The 16878-nt window shown below is 37.5% G+C and overlaps 1 protein-coding gene across 4 annotated transcripts in view; it reads left to right on the forward strand.

Annotated features, from left to right (window-relative positions):
* The window catches only part of AKT3 (AKT serine/threonine kinase 3), a 314820-nt gene that overhangs the window by 259975 nt on the left and 37967 nt on the right, over nt 1–16878 (forward strand). For all 4 annotated transcript variants that reach the window (XM_030302257.1, XM_030302261.1, XM_030302260.1 and 1 more), the window contains 2 exons: nt 8853–9067; nt 15785–15872. In XM_030302257.1, the coding sequence (XP_030158117.1) occupies nt 8853–9067; nt 15785–15872 (303 nt within the window). The remainder of the gene's footprint in view (nt 1–8852; nt 9068–15784; nt 15873–16878) is intronic.

Genomic DNA, 16878 nt, shown 5'->3' on the forward strand with positions numbered 1-16878 from the left:
AACACCTGCTGTATAGGTGCGTTGCGTGTTTGGAATGACCTTTTTGTGATAGCATCCTTGATGTTTTTTTAAAGGTGAGGGGACTGAGGATCAGAACTCTTTTTCAGTGGAATCTGTACACAGCAGGGAGGTGGTGGCAAGAGGAACAGGATTGTAACTAGGTCCATCTGGGAAAGGCCACTTTTGCTTTTCTAACGACAGGTGTTATGGCCCCCAAAAGTCACACTTTCAAGGCCACTTATAGATGTGAATAATTGTCAGTTTTAAAATGAATGCTTTATAAATGCTCAACAGGAAAAAGTAATTAAGAGAAATTAGGTAGTAGGAATACATTGCATTTCCTATACATGTATAACTCATGCCAGTTTGTTATTATAATAGTTTTTTTAATTAGAGAGTAAATTTACATTTCAAGATTATTGCATAATTATAAATAAGTGCTAATAATTTGAAATGCAGTACATTTCCAAATATTATTTTCTCAAGAGCTGCCAAAAATATTATTTTTCTCTGTCATAAAATCTAGAGTTTAAGATTCTCCCACTTACTGTGGTGAATTAGGTAAAATTTTAGGAACACTGTTCCTTATTCATTCAAATACAAGATCGTATTTTCTAGAAGAGAGTTTTTTTTGTGAATATCATGAAAAACAAATTCTTTGTTTCCCTGGAGTTCAATTACCCCTGTTCTCTATGCACCATGGATAGTACTGTCCTGTATTTAGAATAACAAAATTAGTTGTGTCACAGTTAGGGGAAATTATTTCTGAAGAAGATAAACACATCTCGTTTCATTCAGAAGCAGATGATCTCTCAAGAAACAAAGATACTGTTTTACATGCTTATATCATCAACTGAAGAACAAAACCAAGGGTTTCATGCAAGAAGGATCCAGTTGTTTCTAAATAGCAACTTTACAATACCCAAGAAATTATCCATTTCTTTAAAAAAAAAAAAAAAAGTAAGAAAACATTTCTGTGTACCTATTTTTGTTTGGCTTTTTCTTTTTTGGGGGGGTGGGGATATTACAGAAGCCTGGTCTTTAACAGCAATTTCTATACCCGTGGCTGATTCCTATCTTTTTGTTTAATGAGAAACAGAGACAGAGCGTGAGTGGGGGAGGGGCAGGGAGAGAGGGAGACACAGAATCTGAAGCAGGCTCCAGGCTCCTATGTAGGGCTCACATTCAGGAACTGTGAGATCATGACCTGAACTGAAGTTGGATGCTTAACCGACTGAGCCACCCAGTCGTCCCCATGGCTGATTTCTAATTACAGTCTCAGCCCCTGATTTGTGATCATGGTAGTTACCATTTGGGGATGACAGTTCTAACTTCTCATGCAATTTAAATTCTTACATTTTTTAAGTATTTCTGTCAATCATTACATTTTTGTTAAATAGGGGTAACTTTGAATGTGTTTTACTTTTAAGAACAAGAATTGAAGTCCTTATTTCTTCTCTCGGATATGGACCATTTCACTGTAGAATTCTCTCGTTCGTTAAAGAGGTACTTACTATTTATTAGGTGTCACGCATTATGTTGGGGACTGGGAATAGAAAGAGAGTAAGAAATGGTTTTTGTCCTCAAGTAGCTTGCTATTTACCAGGGTGATAAGAGACGGAAAACAATCCTGACTGTGCAAGAAAATAATTACTTTACTGGGGATCTGCCTGGCGTGGTAGAAGAAGGCAGGGTGCGTAAGCCTGCTGGGAGGGTCCGGGGGCGGTCAGTGGGAGATGGGAGAGGAGGCTGGACACGGACACAGGGATTGGAATGCAAAGGAGTTTAGGTCTGATCTCTTGGAGAGTCACTTCTGAATTGAGAGCAAGGCAATAACGTGATCAGATACATGTGGTCAGAGTTAGTGGGCAAGAGTGACACCAGCTTCTCCCCTTTACTTTGGATGGTGTCCCTCACTTTTCTTGAACCTTGGCATTTCTGGCACATTCCATCGTCAGTGCCGGACTTTTCTTCATAGTATGTGAGTGATCAGACCTGGAATACATTCCTGATTTCCTGCTTCTCTTGTGAATGGCTCAGTGTCAGCATTGTCTCTTCCTCCACAAGACTTGCTTCCACGTTATGGAGAGATCTCCGCACAAGCTGTGTGTCAGCGAGCAGTGGTCACCCTCTGCCAGTTAATTGTCTCAATTGGGCAGAAGTGCTTTGCTACTTAAAGATACATGAAGGCTATCAAAAGATACTTCCAAAAAGACTTAGAGATCAGGTCAAAACCCTATTGTTTCCTGTCGGATAAATCAGGCTCCTAGCTGATTTTAAAAATAAACTTAAATTTTAACCAAACTTAAGTTTCTTCTTAAGAAACCCCACAAAAGAGGACTCTTGTGGTATAAAAAATGCCCCTTTTTAAAAAAGAGAAGAGAATATTTACAACCATTCTCTTACCTCTTTTGGTGAAGAATTAGAGATATTTATTGATAAAGAATAAAATCATGTGGTTTTTTCTTTTTTTTTTTTAAGAGGCTGGAGAAATATAGTCCTAGCAGGATATAACATATGCATTTAGTGTCCTGCATCTTTAAAAATGCACTAGTATGTATTGGTTTTAAATGAATGTGTTTTTGCTCTTTCTTATACTAGAAGAAAGAAATTTTATCTGCCATACGTTATGGACAAGAAGATATTTTGGGGGGATTTTGTTTTTGTAATCCACACTGCATTTTCAATCTAGAAATTATAAAAGAAATTGGAAATCACATATAAGACCTTACTGTTAAATGTTATTATTTGATTTGGCTCTCATTGAATCCAAGCCACTTTATGCAGTGCTAATTATTTAGTCTCAGCTTTGCTCTTGAGTTAGCAGTACCTGATCAACTTTCCAACTGTAAAACAGTTTGAAAATCAAATGTAGCTTACATGCAAGACCCAACAAAATTAAAAGTGTTAAGTACGTTTTGGCAGTTCACTTTTATTATGCCCAGTCCTCAAATGTACCAGCAGATAATCATCTGAATGTTAGTTATTTTTCACATGCTTATGTGATCACACAAAAAGTACATGCTAAAAAGAAGCAGATGGTGACAGATGGGGAAGGTTGAATAAGGTGGTTTTGGAAACCTAGAGAAATGCACTTCTGTAATAGTGTAAAAATAAAAATTATTTGATAATCAAGTTAGAACTAACAAAAAGATTGCAAAAAAATGACTTGGCTGGTGGAAAATATCTAGTATCTAGTACCTAGTTGTGGTTGCTATTCAGAAAAAAATACATATATAATTTTATTTCATGTGAATGTAAAATATTTTTTCCAGTGGCTAAAGATGCATTGTTTGATGTTTTCTTAGTTTTCAGAACCTCACGTTTTCGAAAACATCCACTTGCTGTCATTTTATTTGCTTTTATTTTGAAGCCTGCTGTCTTTACTATCTTTTATATAATGTATAATTTGAAAATACCTGAAATAGACAAGAATATTTTGCTATTTGGATAAAGAAAGATTTGCTTGAAGTTATTGTGATGCCATAGAGGTAATAGCACAAATGGAAGTTAAATTTTATATAAATTTAAAGCCAGAGAAATACATTCGCTTCTTCAGCATGAGCTAAGAGCATCATATAAATTAAGGATAAAGGTTGTTGCTGGCTTGAAGTGGTATATGGGTAGTGGGGGGCGGTTAGAACCTAACTGGATTTAAATGCATTACGTGGAATTTTATTTCTTTATTTTAAATACAACAAAGAATAGATGTAAAAGATGTCATTTCATGGGCTCTGTCAATAGTGTCTTCAGATCTTGAGAAAAATGAATGAGCCCAGGGCTACATATGTTTGCACATTTAATCTGTAGGTAAAAACAGTAGCACAGTTACATTTTGCTTAGCCCTTGGACAAAATTCTACTGTTTCAAACAGATTGTGAAACCAAGTCTTAAAATGGCTGAGCATTTTGTGGAAATACAAAGTTTTAGTAGCCTTTCTAAAACCGTGTACATCCCTAATATTTTATTTGTTAATAATTCATGTTGCACTCCTCCTCTTAAGGTATTTTTGAAAAACCCTTATCCTCCTGAATGGTTCTGAAAAGGATCCTTCCATACTCAGGGGAAAAGTAAGTGACAGAGATATTAGTTCAGGTAGAAGCTGTCTGCTTATGTAGAAGCATATTTAAGGACTTCTAACTGTCCTGAGCTGGCTTACTACTTGTACTGTTTCTGGGTAATATTAAAAATCATCCCATTCCTCCCCACCCCCAGGTTGGATGTTACTTACATATGAGCTAAAGTAGTATTTTTAGTTCAACATTTAATGTCTCAGTATGTGTTAAGTTGAGGCTTCTACTTCCCAGGGGTCTGTCACTTCTGTGGCAGCTACCTGTCACCTAACGTTCTTCGCAATGGTGTATGGTCTTTTGACTTTAACAGTAAGAATATTTGCTTTTGGAATGATTCTAGGTTAAGCACAAAGTTTAATTTTAAATTCTCTGACGCATGAGGACGTACACAAAACTCACCCTCCCTGGGTGCCGCTAGTGATGGCCTGTATATTTTACAGTGGCTGTATTGACTTTGGTGACAAAGACCCAATTTCTTGGGATCCCATTATGACTCTTGCTCTGGGATAAAGGGGCAGTGTAGAACTCTCCGGGAAGATGTGTGTTTAAGTATGATTCAGCCACCAGTATTGTATCCATTTCACTTTTCTCTGGTTCAAGAATGTCGCCTGCTCTATCCAGAGATTGCTTTTGAAGAGGACGCCGTTAGCTGTATGCAAGGACTTATGTATACATGCCAGGAAATAGCCCTAAAACCTACAGCCTTCTAATTCCGAGCAAATGGTGTTTACAGTTTCAGCCTCTTACGAATTAACGGAGCAGTTGAGAACTAGGTATAAGGTATATATTATGGAGAAAATACCAAGAAACCATGGAATTCATAAGTCTCCTGAAACATACACTTCTCCTAAGGCTGCAATACATTTTAGAGTCTGGATTGGAAGACTGAACAGGTCTTTTTTTTTAAAGGCAAATTCCTCTGATGTTAAGAATATGCGAAGGATTTCCATAAATCGTAAAGTATATAAACGCGTGTTGATACAGAACACACACATATCCGTTACCTGAAATACAAGGTTACCAGAAAAAAAACCTCCTTTTTGAATTAGTGGTAAATTGGTTCATCCAAGTTCGCAGTTTACTTTCACAACATAGGTGTGCAGACAGTTTGTTTGGATGTTTAATTTTTCCCCCATCTGTTCTGTCTGGATTATTGATTGAGCAGTAAGCCACTCCGGGGCACACGTCCCCTCCTTACAACTGCTTGCCGTGGCTGCATTGTGTGGCCTGGCGGACAAGCTGAGAGAGCTGCTCCTTCAAACTTCCAGTAAATCCCAGTTGGTAAAAGAACATTGGAATGAATATGTTTTTTGAAAGTGCCCCTTAGCCAAACAGATATTTACACTGGGAACTTTAATCGATGGTACCATTTTAAAATCATAGTTTATTATTTAATATCATTCTTGAAATTAGTAACCATTCAAGAGCTACTCGTGGTGATTTTTATTTAACTCAGTTGGCTGTTTTATACATGGAAGTGTCTACAACAAATATTACCAAATATCAATCAGATGTTATTAGAATATTTAACAGCAATTGATACCTGCTCTGACTTCCTTGAATCCAGTTTTTATTCCAGCAGAAAATGAAGCGATCTCCGATTCCTGGGGGAAAATTGAAACGAAGTCTTGTTTCCTAGAGTTTGTGTTCTGTTTGGGTGTTGATTTGATGTGACCTCTTATCATTGTTTAATATTTATGTTACTTTTGGTGTCCCGAATAACCTGTTGTCCTTTGTGTCTGTCTTTGGCATTAAATGTGGTTACAAAGTAAAGCTACATCCACGGTGACAGGACAATAGGGGTAGAAGGAAATCCCAAATGTCTGCATTTGTGTTCAAACCTTGAGCTTAGTTCAAAACGAGAGTAACATTGATTTTGTGAAAAAGAGACACTTTCTTCAGATTAATTCTTTAAGATAAGTCTTTCAGTGGATTGCTGCTCTCGGAGCAGGTTTTGATCTGCATTTATATCCAAATTACATGGTAAGTCACAGGGTCATGGACTTGAAATGCACTTTGCATTGTTGTACCACTGCAGGACCAATTACACTACTCTTTGGATCAGCCCTCATGATAACCATGAAGTAAATTAGCCTTTTAGGAAAAAAAAAAAATCATCAGAGGTAGCCAGAAGGAATTGCAAATCCCAGTAGGTTAAAGACTATACATTTTATATGTTACTGTAATTTGTGGGGAAATACGTGCTTTGAGTAAGGGAGAAAAATTATCTTTAAACAATAACATAAAAGAGGCTGTGGATTTTAACTCCACGCTGGAATTTCTAGAGCATTTCAGAGTACTGTATTTTGAGACAGTTTAGATTTAAGGAGAGAGAAAGGCTGTTTGTGGACAGTGGTGACGTGTTTTAGATTCTGTATCCACATGTAGAATGTTAGGATCACTTTCGTTTTTATTTCTTGTGTTTTTCATCTTCCAGCTGTTTGGAGGTGGGAGTTGAACAGAAGTCTTTCTTTTTAATTGATAACAAAGACTCTTAGATAAAGAGGGCTGGCTGAGTCTTTAGGGTGTTTTCTCCTGAACGTTGCTGGACTTTAAATGTCGATAAGATAATACATTACATCGGGTTTGTGCGGTTTACAGTAAAGTAGCAAACAGTTCTAATTATAGTGTTATGTATCTATATATTCATTAAAATGCCTAGGTTCAGAAGCAAAACCACTTATTTTGAGAATCAGCATTCATTTTACAAAGCTAAATAAAATATATTTTTTTATCAAACAGATTTTTTTACAATGCAGTTTTATTTTTCAGTTGCTTATTTCTCTTCAAAAATAAAACCCTTTTTTTATGTACTCACTTTCCCTTCTGGCCGCAAACCAGGTATTTAAACAAAAATAAAGGATTGCCAGTTTTGCCAGCTGGGGATGAGAACCCGGCTGGTGAAATGTGGGTTCGGGAAGCAGTTAATCCAGCTTTTATGCTTTTTATGGTTTTATGAAAAAAGAGGTTAAAAACCACATTTGGCTCTTTTTTGCGTGCGCCACTGTTTTGTTGGTGTTGTAGGAATTCAGCAAAAGGTTACTTAGATTTTAAAATTGTTTGTTATTAGGTAAAATCCCGGGTCCGTTAGATTAAGGCCCACAAACAGCGCATTCTACTAATTGGACATGAGATAGATTCTTGAATAATCAAAAGTCACTGGTATTTAAAAATTATACATACAACATTTCCTCTCACTTAAGAAAGTGCACAGGCCGAATTCTTTCTGCTGCTTTAGGTTATTTGTTGTTTTCTCTGTATTTTTACATTACTCATTTCAAACAAGTAGAAATTTGAAGTATTTTTAGCTAATGATGAAAACTAGAATTTGTTGTTCTTCCCCGAAATATTCTGCTTAGTTTGTTATTCTATAAAAGATTTTCGAAAAAACGTAGGAAGTGGACTTGTGTTCATATCTTGCTAATGTAGTTCCTGTTCATCTTGGAACAATGATACAATTGAATTAAAAATCTTTTCATCACATGTGACAACCACTGCTGAATTAATCTTTAAGTAACATAGCTTTTTCTCAAAATTATATTCTCCACGCATATAAATACCTTGTCTACCCAAGTGCCTTTCATAGTATTTATAGGTAATCATAATGTAACCATCTAAAATGTCATGTTCAGTCCAAGACATAATTGGTAAATTTTAAATAAAAGTCCCATGGGAGTAATCCTCAACAAGTTATTTACTCAAACTAAGACAGTCTGCAACACAAGCACTACTTTGTTCTGCATCAAATTCTTTCTTATGTCATCAGTTACAAGATTTTTTTAATCGGTAAATTTCGTGGGTCTGGTTTTCTTGATCTTTTTATCCCAGAGCTATTTATCCCAGAGCTAAGAGAATCAGATAAAGTAAGCTTTAAGATTATTCAGATATAGTAGCTTAAAGTAAAATATTGAAAGATCCAAACAGATGAAGAAAACTCCATTGAATGAGGAACATACCTAATAAAAAGGTAAAAATCACAATTTTCCTAAAACAAATGGCAAGCCATTCTGCCCCAGTTTGAATAGGTTGCTCCAACATAGCCTGATAGTGTCATACCATATCTTTCCCAATTTATGTTGCATGTAATGTATGTTGGGAAATAAATTTAAGGGCATATACCAGAGTCTGTGAGTTTTGTTTGTGTTTAACTGAAATTTGCTTGTGGGCTTACTAACGCTTTGGATACAACTCACACAGTACATCTTTATATTCACTTTGATGACTGTTTCCTTAAAGACTTGAAACACTAGAGGCCTCCAGAAGTTTTCAGTTTTATTTTTGTGGTGGCCGTGCCCTGACCTCATCTGTGTTCCATCGCATAACTCCTGTCTTTCACCGTCTGGTTTGTATGACTTCGCTCTTCTCCATGCAAGAGGGTGTAAGGCTCATTATATACCCAGCAATCAGCACGGTGTGACTGCAAGTTAAAGTCCACATTAATGGAACCAGAATGAAAAGTTAAGTAGGCCTAAGAGAAAACGTGCAGATACGCAAAAATTTTTGTTTGGTCCGTAGTGTACTCAGTCATTCACTTGGAATCTGCTGTGTGGCCTGTTCCCTTCCTTGTACGCTGGCCACTTCTGGACATATATGGAACATTTCGCCTATCTGGTGTGATTTAAATCTTTTGTAGGATACCTTATAGTTTAAATGTCAAAGAGCCTACCTAGGCTTTGAAGGTTAGGATTCACTTTGTTGATGTAAAAGTCTTACATTTTATAAATACTGCTGTAAAAGTTAATGTGGAGTAATGAATCTTTTCGCTGGTTTCGCTCTTAGGTGTTAGAAGACAATGACTATGGCCGAGCCGTGGATTGGTGGGGACTAGGGGTCGTCATGTATGAAATGATGTGTGGGAGGTTACCTTTCTACAACCAGGATCATGAGAAACTTTTTGAACTAATACTAATGGAAGACATTAAATTTCCTCGGACACTCTCTTCAGATGCAAAATCATTGCTTTCAGGGCTCTTGATAAAGGATCCAAATAAACGGTAAGCCACAAATAACACTCACTGAGTTACTGACGAATGTGGTTAGAAATTGTGATATGGAAATTAATTCAAATGTAACTCACTCCAAGGAGCAATGTATTTGGTGTAGACATCTTCCCACTGAAATACTGACTTATTTTTAACTGCGTAATACAGAACATTTAAAAAATTTCTGCAACTCTTTCCTAACTTGGGAAATTTTATGTAGATTTTTTTTTACCAAATAAGGATTTTGAGGGTTTTATTATCCGTACCGTGAGTGAACAATTTCTTAATTGCCCTGGTACTTGCTATTGTGGGGACAGAAGTATCCCCTTTTTTCCCTTTCAGTCTCTGGGCCTTTATATTTATGCTAATTTACATAATAAAAAGGATAGAACCGGCTCTGTATTCTCCTTCCATCCCAACCTGTGTTAACATATCCAGCTACTTTTTTTGTCCGTTGTAGATATTCCTTTCCATGTGTGGCTGGAAAGAACTAAAAGCAAAATATGTTTACACACTTTGTGTTTCTTTTGTAGCTACAACTGTGACCTGAAGAATCCTACAGCCCTTTGCTAAGCGAACTGTAGCGTTCTTTGTTCGTGTTTCTGTGTTCATTTACACATACGGTTTATAAGTCATATATGAAATGACTTAATATAAAAATGTCCCTTAATCTGTGTTTGTGTATTCATGTATACAGCCGTCCTTTCCTCTAGGTACATACGCATATCAGCGTTGCTCTAAAAATCACTTAGGTGTTAAGCTCTTGAGGATTATTTCTTAGATTGCTAAATCTTCCCTCACATAATGATTTTTTACAAAGTTCTGTTTTTGGTTGGTGTTCGTTGTGTATTAGTTGGCAGACTGAATTAATGAATGAAGGAAGGAATGAATCCTAAAATGTGATTTTTGTTTGCTTTAGAGATGGTTTCCATTACACACTTCTAGATTTTAAATTTGTGAGGAGCATGATTTTACCTTCAGAAATAAGCAGACTTAATAAAAGAGATAGCTTTTGCTCGTGAGGAACCTTTCTGACATGTGTTTTATAATCCTGGTCATGGAGATCTTACCTTATATTTGTAAAGTGATTTTGGTTTCTTTTTCAGGGCATTTGTGTATCTGTTGTTCCCTTTGCTGTTTCAGTAGCCTTGTAAAGTTGATAGGTGGATATTATTCTCATTTACATTTGATTGAGGACGAAGCCGAGGCCGCTAGAAGGTGAAGCAGTTTATCCTACAGAAAATTTCTATAGAAGAAGAGCAGAAATCACCTTTCTTGGTGCCTATTTGCTGTTTCTCTCGTAGCTTATTTGCAATGCATCAGTTTCTCAGTTGGTTCAGGTTTTGAAATGTGTTCCATTTAGTGTGATTATTTCACAATTAATGTAACACAGCACTTGGTGATAGGTAATCTTTAAACAGAGCTAAGATTTCCGTTTTGTCTACTTGATTTAGGGATCTAATATTTGGCTTGGATTTCAAGAGCAGCGAATTTTTTACTGCATCCTTTCCTGATGACTCCAGGGAACTTAGCCCTTTCCTTGATGGCCCCTCTAAGCAGCTGGTAGAGCAAACTTGTGTCTGTGGTTCTCATGTCTGTGTGTCATTCATTTTCTTATCCCCACCCCCACCCCCGGGGGAGGAGGGAGATAACACAAACTAGATACTTGATAATTGTTGAATAAATGTGAGGTACATTCTAGAATGTTAGTGGCCTGGTGAGTAGGACAACTCCTAAAGGTTTACCCACCCAGAGGTTGGTATCATCTAAAGAGAAGCTGGGGTGTTCTTTCTCAGTTCTTTGATGTTCTCATTTAAGATAGGGGAGTCATTCTCCCTCCACTGTTGCATTGCAATGTTGGGAACGGAACGATGAGCAAGACAAATCATCTCTGTTCTAGATAGTCATAGAATAATGCAAGACAGAAAACAGGTACTCACAGATACTCAGACCTACATACAAATGCCTATTGAAATTTATTAGCTCTGACCAGGGGGCTGGAAGAGTTGGGGAGGCGTAAGGGTGCTCATGCAGAGAAATTTACATGAAAAGAAATCCAGGGGTATCTGGGTGGCTCAGTCAGTTAAGCCTCCGACCCCCGATTACCACTCAGGTCATGATCTTGCGGTTTGGGAGTTCGAGCCCCACATTTGGCTCTGCACTGACAGTGCGGAGCCTGCTTGGGATTCTCTCTCTCCCCATCTCTCTGCCCCTCCTCCTCTCTCTCTCTGTCTCTCTCTCGCTCTCTCACTCTCTCTGTCCCTCTCTCAAAAATAAATAATATTTGAAAAATAATAATAATAAAAAGAAAAATCCAGAGTTGCAAATGAACATGGCATTTGAGAAGTTCAGCAACTACAAGGTAGAATATGAGTTGGGTAATGTTGGGAGATGAAGCTGAAATGGTAAATTTCAAAGACCTTCTGCTTCTGAGAAAATATTTAACCTTTATTCAGAAGGGGATGAAAAAACCAGTGAGTTATTAAAAGTAAGAGATGGTGTAATGAGTTTTGTGCTAGGAAAGGTGAAGGGCCAGGGGCAGGTAGGCAGAGCAGTTGAGAACACATACGGGATTGTCCAGATGAGAGACGGGGGTCCTCCAGAAGCAGTGAGTAGGACTTTGTGAATAATGAAGGAGACCTGGTGGGGACGTGGAAGGAGTCTCCTGCCTCCGTGCTTTCCAGCTTGAGTGATTCGTTTGGAGGATGGAGTGTTATTAACGGACAGGGAGCACAGGCAGAGGGCTGGGTGTGGGGGGGGGGGTGGAGAGGGGAGGGTTTACTGACACCCGCTCCGGCTGTGCCGAGTCAGGTGTCCGTGGAAAACCCAGATGGAACTGAAAATAGTACCAGTGCTAAACAGAAATGCAGTGGCTGAATATATGGTTTGGGGACCCACGGATGTCCCGGAGGCAGCTGGGGCCGGGACAGTTGTGGGCAGGGTTGAGTACAAAGGGAAGACGGCCTAGGACAGAATCCTGGGAAGCATCACAATTTAAGAGGTAGGAAGAAGAGAAACAGCCACTAAGAAGACCCTGAAAAGTCTTTGGAAGCCTCATAAAATAGCATTATCCTAGACCTCGTTATTCTTCCTCTTCAACAATTTTAAATACTGCCTGAATTTTTTGAGACTCTTTACTGAATTACTGTCAGTTCTACCAGAGGGTCAACCATCATTTGCCTTTCTTTCTAATGCTCCATTACTTTATGCTCATTCTATCAGTATCTCCTTTATCCTCCTGCACGCAGTTCATAGGAGAAGCGTGACCGTGTGTTGCATTCAGTAACACAGGAAAATATGAATTCCATGATGTTCCTAATAATGAAGAATCCATAGTCGCTGAGGATTTAGTTTGGCATTCTGATATTGGAGTTTACTATTCTTAGACATAAATATCTTAGTGCAAATCATATTTTGATATTATTTTGAAGTCTTAAATTGTATATTAAGGAGTCATTGACATTGAAGTTTTTGACAGTTTCACACTTGGAGGAAGCTTGTGTTAAAGAGTCTCTCCCAGCTTCTAAAATGGCAGTCTAAGATTATATTCTTAGACTTCACATAGTACTCATGGCTGATACTTTAGTTTTTTATGTATTTGATAAATATAGATTAAATGCTGGCAATGTCCACAGCCAAGCTATTGCTAGAGAACTGAGGGGTGACAGAAAATGAATAACTAAACTAAAGCTGGATTAAAACCTCCTATTTACCAAATGATTACGGCTCTCTATTCCCAGCTCCCACCTCATCCACTATCTCCCGTAGAATTCAAAATGAGAGCGATACGGAAATAAAAACAATAGCGTAAGGGTGAGAAAAGACAGTGAACTTCTGAGTTTTCTCCTGCAGACTACTTTGATTCATACTTTGAAATGTTAAGTTCTCTTCAGAAACACGTGTTTTGGTGTCTCTGCTTTTCTGGCTCCCTGAGTAGGAGCTTAAAGTGCTTTTTGGATAATCCAGGGCTGGTCTCTGCCCTCAAAAGAATTTGCAGCCTAACCGGGGAGGGACACATACAACTTGGAATAGAATGAAGAAAGAGGAAGGTTAGGGAGTGGAGTGCTGGCGTTGACTAAATACGGAACCGCCAGTCGGAGAGTTCTGCATTCGATCACCGCTAATAACCGTCTGGTCCCATCTAGAGTCCCTGTCAGCACTGTGGCTCATTCTGCATGATCTGGGGATGGGAGACCCGTGGATCATTACTACAGATAACTCAGATATCAGCTCATTGTTCTATTTCCTATTCTGGCCGTGTGTCAGGGAATCCCAGATTCTTCCCAGTTGTGTGTTCCTTATACCTAATAATAGATTGTATTATTGTTTGTTTATCCTGACCTATTTGTGTTTCTTCCTACCCAGTGGTGTGTGGGAGTTGGCATGTTCCAGCTCTTAAGAGCCAATTATTAAATTTCAGGAATTTCATGAGCTGGTTGTTTTAATACAGTCATTATTAAAAATCAAATTACATAAACTTACAAAAGTAAATCAAGTACATTGAAAAGAAAGGTGATAAACACTCAAAATTCATCACTCCTTGATAATTTTGTTGCATTTTACTATTCCGATGTTACTCTTGTCAGTTGTGTCTGCATAGAAATACTATGTAATGGTTTGCTTCTGTGTACCTGTTCCCACTTCTGTGTTGAGTGGCATCAGGTTGCTAACTTGAAATTGGCCATGTGGGGAGTATTCATATCACCACAATGGCAAACTTTGTACGTCAGGGCTTGATTTATTGTTTTTCAATTAGATATAAGTAACTAAGTAGAGAAGATGTTAATAATACGGTTTACATTTTCAAGCTGTTCTGTCTGTATCTACTACATTGTGACTATCGCGCGCGCACCGCACGCGCGCGCGCACACACACACACACACACACACAATGAAGAGATACTCTCCCACTGTTCCCAGATGATTTACCATCCATCAAGGAGGTCACTCACATAACTGAGAAGCAAGTGAAGTTCTGACATGTGCCTTTTTGTATGACTTTCAAATTCGTCTTCACCATAAACGAAAAGATCAGCTGGTATTCGTGCTGGAGCCACTCCGAGTCAGTGAGGGGCTGTGGAGTTCAGCAAAATTAACAAATGTTCTCTTTGAGCATCACTTGGCTAATTTACAATAAAGGACATTCTGTATTTTATTGCTCTTTGAAATTTTGTGCCTTGCATCCTTTATATCTGTAAAATCCATAACAAATATATGTATAATATGCATATGTAATATTATACATGCATAATTGTCCCCAGAGAGCTGGCTGTTAAGCACTTAGCAGCCCATACTATTCCTTTTATTTTTCAAGTTTTTATTTAAATTCTAGTTAACATATATGGTAAAATTGGTTTCAGGTGTAGAATTTAGTGATTCATCACTTACACCCAGTGCTCATCCCAACCAGTGCCCTCCTTAGCGCCCATCCCCCACCCACCTCCCTCCATCGACCGTCAGTTTGTTCTCTGTAGTTAGTCTCCTACGGTTTGCTTCCATCTCTCCTTTTTCCCCCCTTCCCATATGTTCATCTGTTTTGTTTCTTAAATTCCACGTATGAGTGAGATCATACGGTGTTTTGTCTTTCTTTTACTTTGCTTAGCATTATACTAACTCCATCCACATTGTTGCAAATGGCAAGATTTCATGCTTTTTGATCGCCAAGTAATATTCCGTTGTATATACATACCACACCTTCTTTATCCATTCATCAGTTGATGGACATTTGGGCTCTTTCCATAGCTTGACTGTTGTCAGTAGCACTGCTGTAAACATCAGGAGCATGCACCATTCCTAACCATGAACAAGACTAGAGAGAGCTTTTGCTATATCAGTTTGGATTTAAATGGATTTCTTTTCCTTTCTTTTCTTTCTTTCCCTGTTCTTTTTTTTTTTTTCCTCCCCTTTCTCTCCTTCACTCCCTCCTTGCTTCCCTCTGTGTTATTTTTGCTTTTCTCATTCCTTCCTCCCAATGACTGGTACACACTATATGAAACTGAGGAAGCCAGAAAACACCTGAATTTCACACTGTGCCACCTATCAGTTAAATAAGAGTACCTGCAAAGATGGGGGGAGCATCCTTAAATTCATGATTTATGTTGCAGCTTGCATAATAAATTACCTTGCAGTGATATTTCATAGGTTAACAACCTCGTTTCTATGGCAGTTCATTTGCGGTATGAAAAAAGTCCGTGAGTTTCTGTCTATTAGCAATACTGTACAAATTGCTTTTTCTAACTAATTAGGTAGTGACTTCAGAACTCAGGGTAACAAGGATGCATTTTGACATGAGTGTTACCAAAATAAATTTGGCTTATAGAATTGACGACGGTAATTGCTACCATTTCTTGTGCGAGGTGCTTGCCTCTGGTTTCTAACCCTTGCGGTGATCCACCAGGCTAGTGTCATTGTCCCCACTCTACAGAGGGGACACTGGGACTGAGCAGCTTGTTCATTGTCACACATGTCATAAGTGCCAGAGCTGGTTGCCTGTTTCAGGTTTGTCCCCAAAGCCTGTGCTCTCTTCAGCTACCACACTGTCCCGAGGCTACTTCTTATTAATAGCACATTAGGGAAATTAGATCTTATGGCAAAAGCTCTTTATTGGTTTGGCTATTTATCTCAAGGACTATTTATCACACAGAAAATTACATTTCACAAAAACTTTTTGTTTTGCCTTGGGCTTATGTAAATGTTGTAATGCGCACTCACTTTTGTTTCTGTCTCTTAGCCTTGGTGGAGGACCAGATGATGCAAAAGAAATTATGAGGCACAGTTTCTTTTCTGGAGTTAACTGGCAAGATGTGTATGATAAAAAGGTAGGTTATTTTCATGGCATAGTATTTATATATTTTGGCTAAAATGAATTGACAGCAAAAAAAAATTTTTAAGTGAATAAAATTCAATGATACAATGATACTTTTTATTTTTACCCCCTACATTTGATTGAATATAGTATTGAAATTCTTAGCACAAAAATTTATTGATAAGTTTGACTCCCAAAATGCATCTTGAAATTTTATTCCGCATGGTCACTTGATTTTTCTTTTGTCACAGTGATGGTAGTTTGCTACTCGTTGTTTGCTTGGTATTAAGAGAAAAAATAAAGAAAACAATGTTGTGTTACTCTTTAAGAAAACTAGCAAAAAAATCATGTTTTTCTTTGTCTTTATGTCTTTAATTTTAGAGTGAGCTCTACAAGTTTGTTTATACAAATCCTTATTTTAAAAGGAATTGAAAGGAATTTAGTTTTAATATTTAACAAAGTAATAAATATTTTTCTTATTTGAGACTTCTCTGTTACTTGAAACATTTTTAATGCCCACAAAATGGGTGCTACTAATTTTATAACTTTATTTTTATTGTAATCTTATTACTTGTTTTTAATACTATAATTTTTGCCTAGGAACAGGAAATTACTGTGTCTAGTCCTTCTTTTTAATTTTTGTCTCTTTTGTTTCTACTACTTCTGGTATTGTTAGTACAGGCACTGATTTTGATTTTTTTGTTTTCAAATGCTCATATTAAAATTTTACTGTGAAATTTTTACGCAGTACAGTATTTGCTGCTTAGAATCTTTATCTGGTTATTTTGTGTAGTTAGTTTCCATTTATTTCAGTTTTCCCTATTTTTCTCTGAAACATATATAATCAACATTTGTGAAATGTCTGTTTTGTGCTAAATATTCTCTTCTATTAATCTCTGAAGTGAAGATAGAATGATATCATATGACTTACAAGGAAGAAGACAAGTACCGAATTTCGGCATTGTGTTATGGGAATAGAGGGTGTGGTGATTTTCTAAAAGCACTTCTTGTAAAATAGT

Source organism: Lynx canadensis, chromosome F1, assembly GCF_007474595.2.
Source record: "Lynx canadensis isolate LIC74 chromosome F1, mLynCan4.pri.v2, whole genome shotgun sequence".
Lineage (NCBI taxonomy): Eukaryota > Metazoa > Chordata > Mammalia > Carnivora > Felidae > Lynx > Lynx canadensis.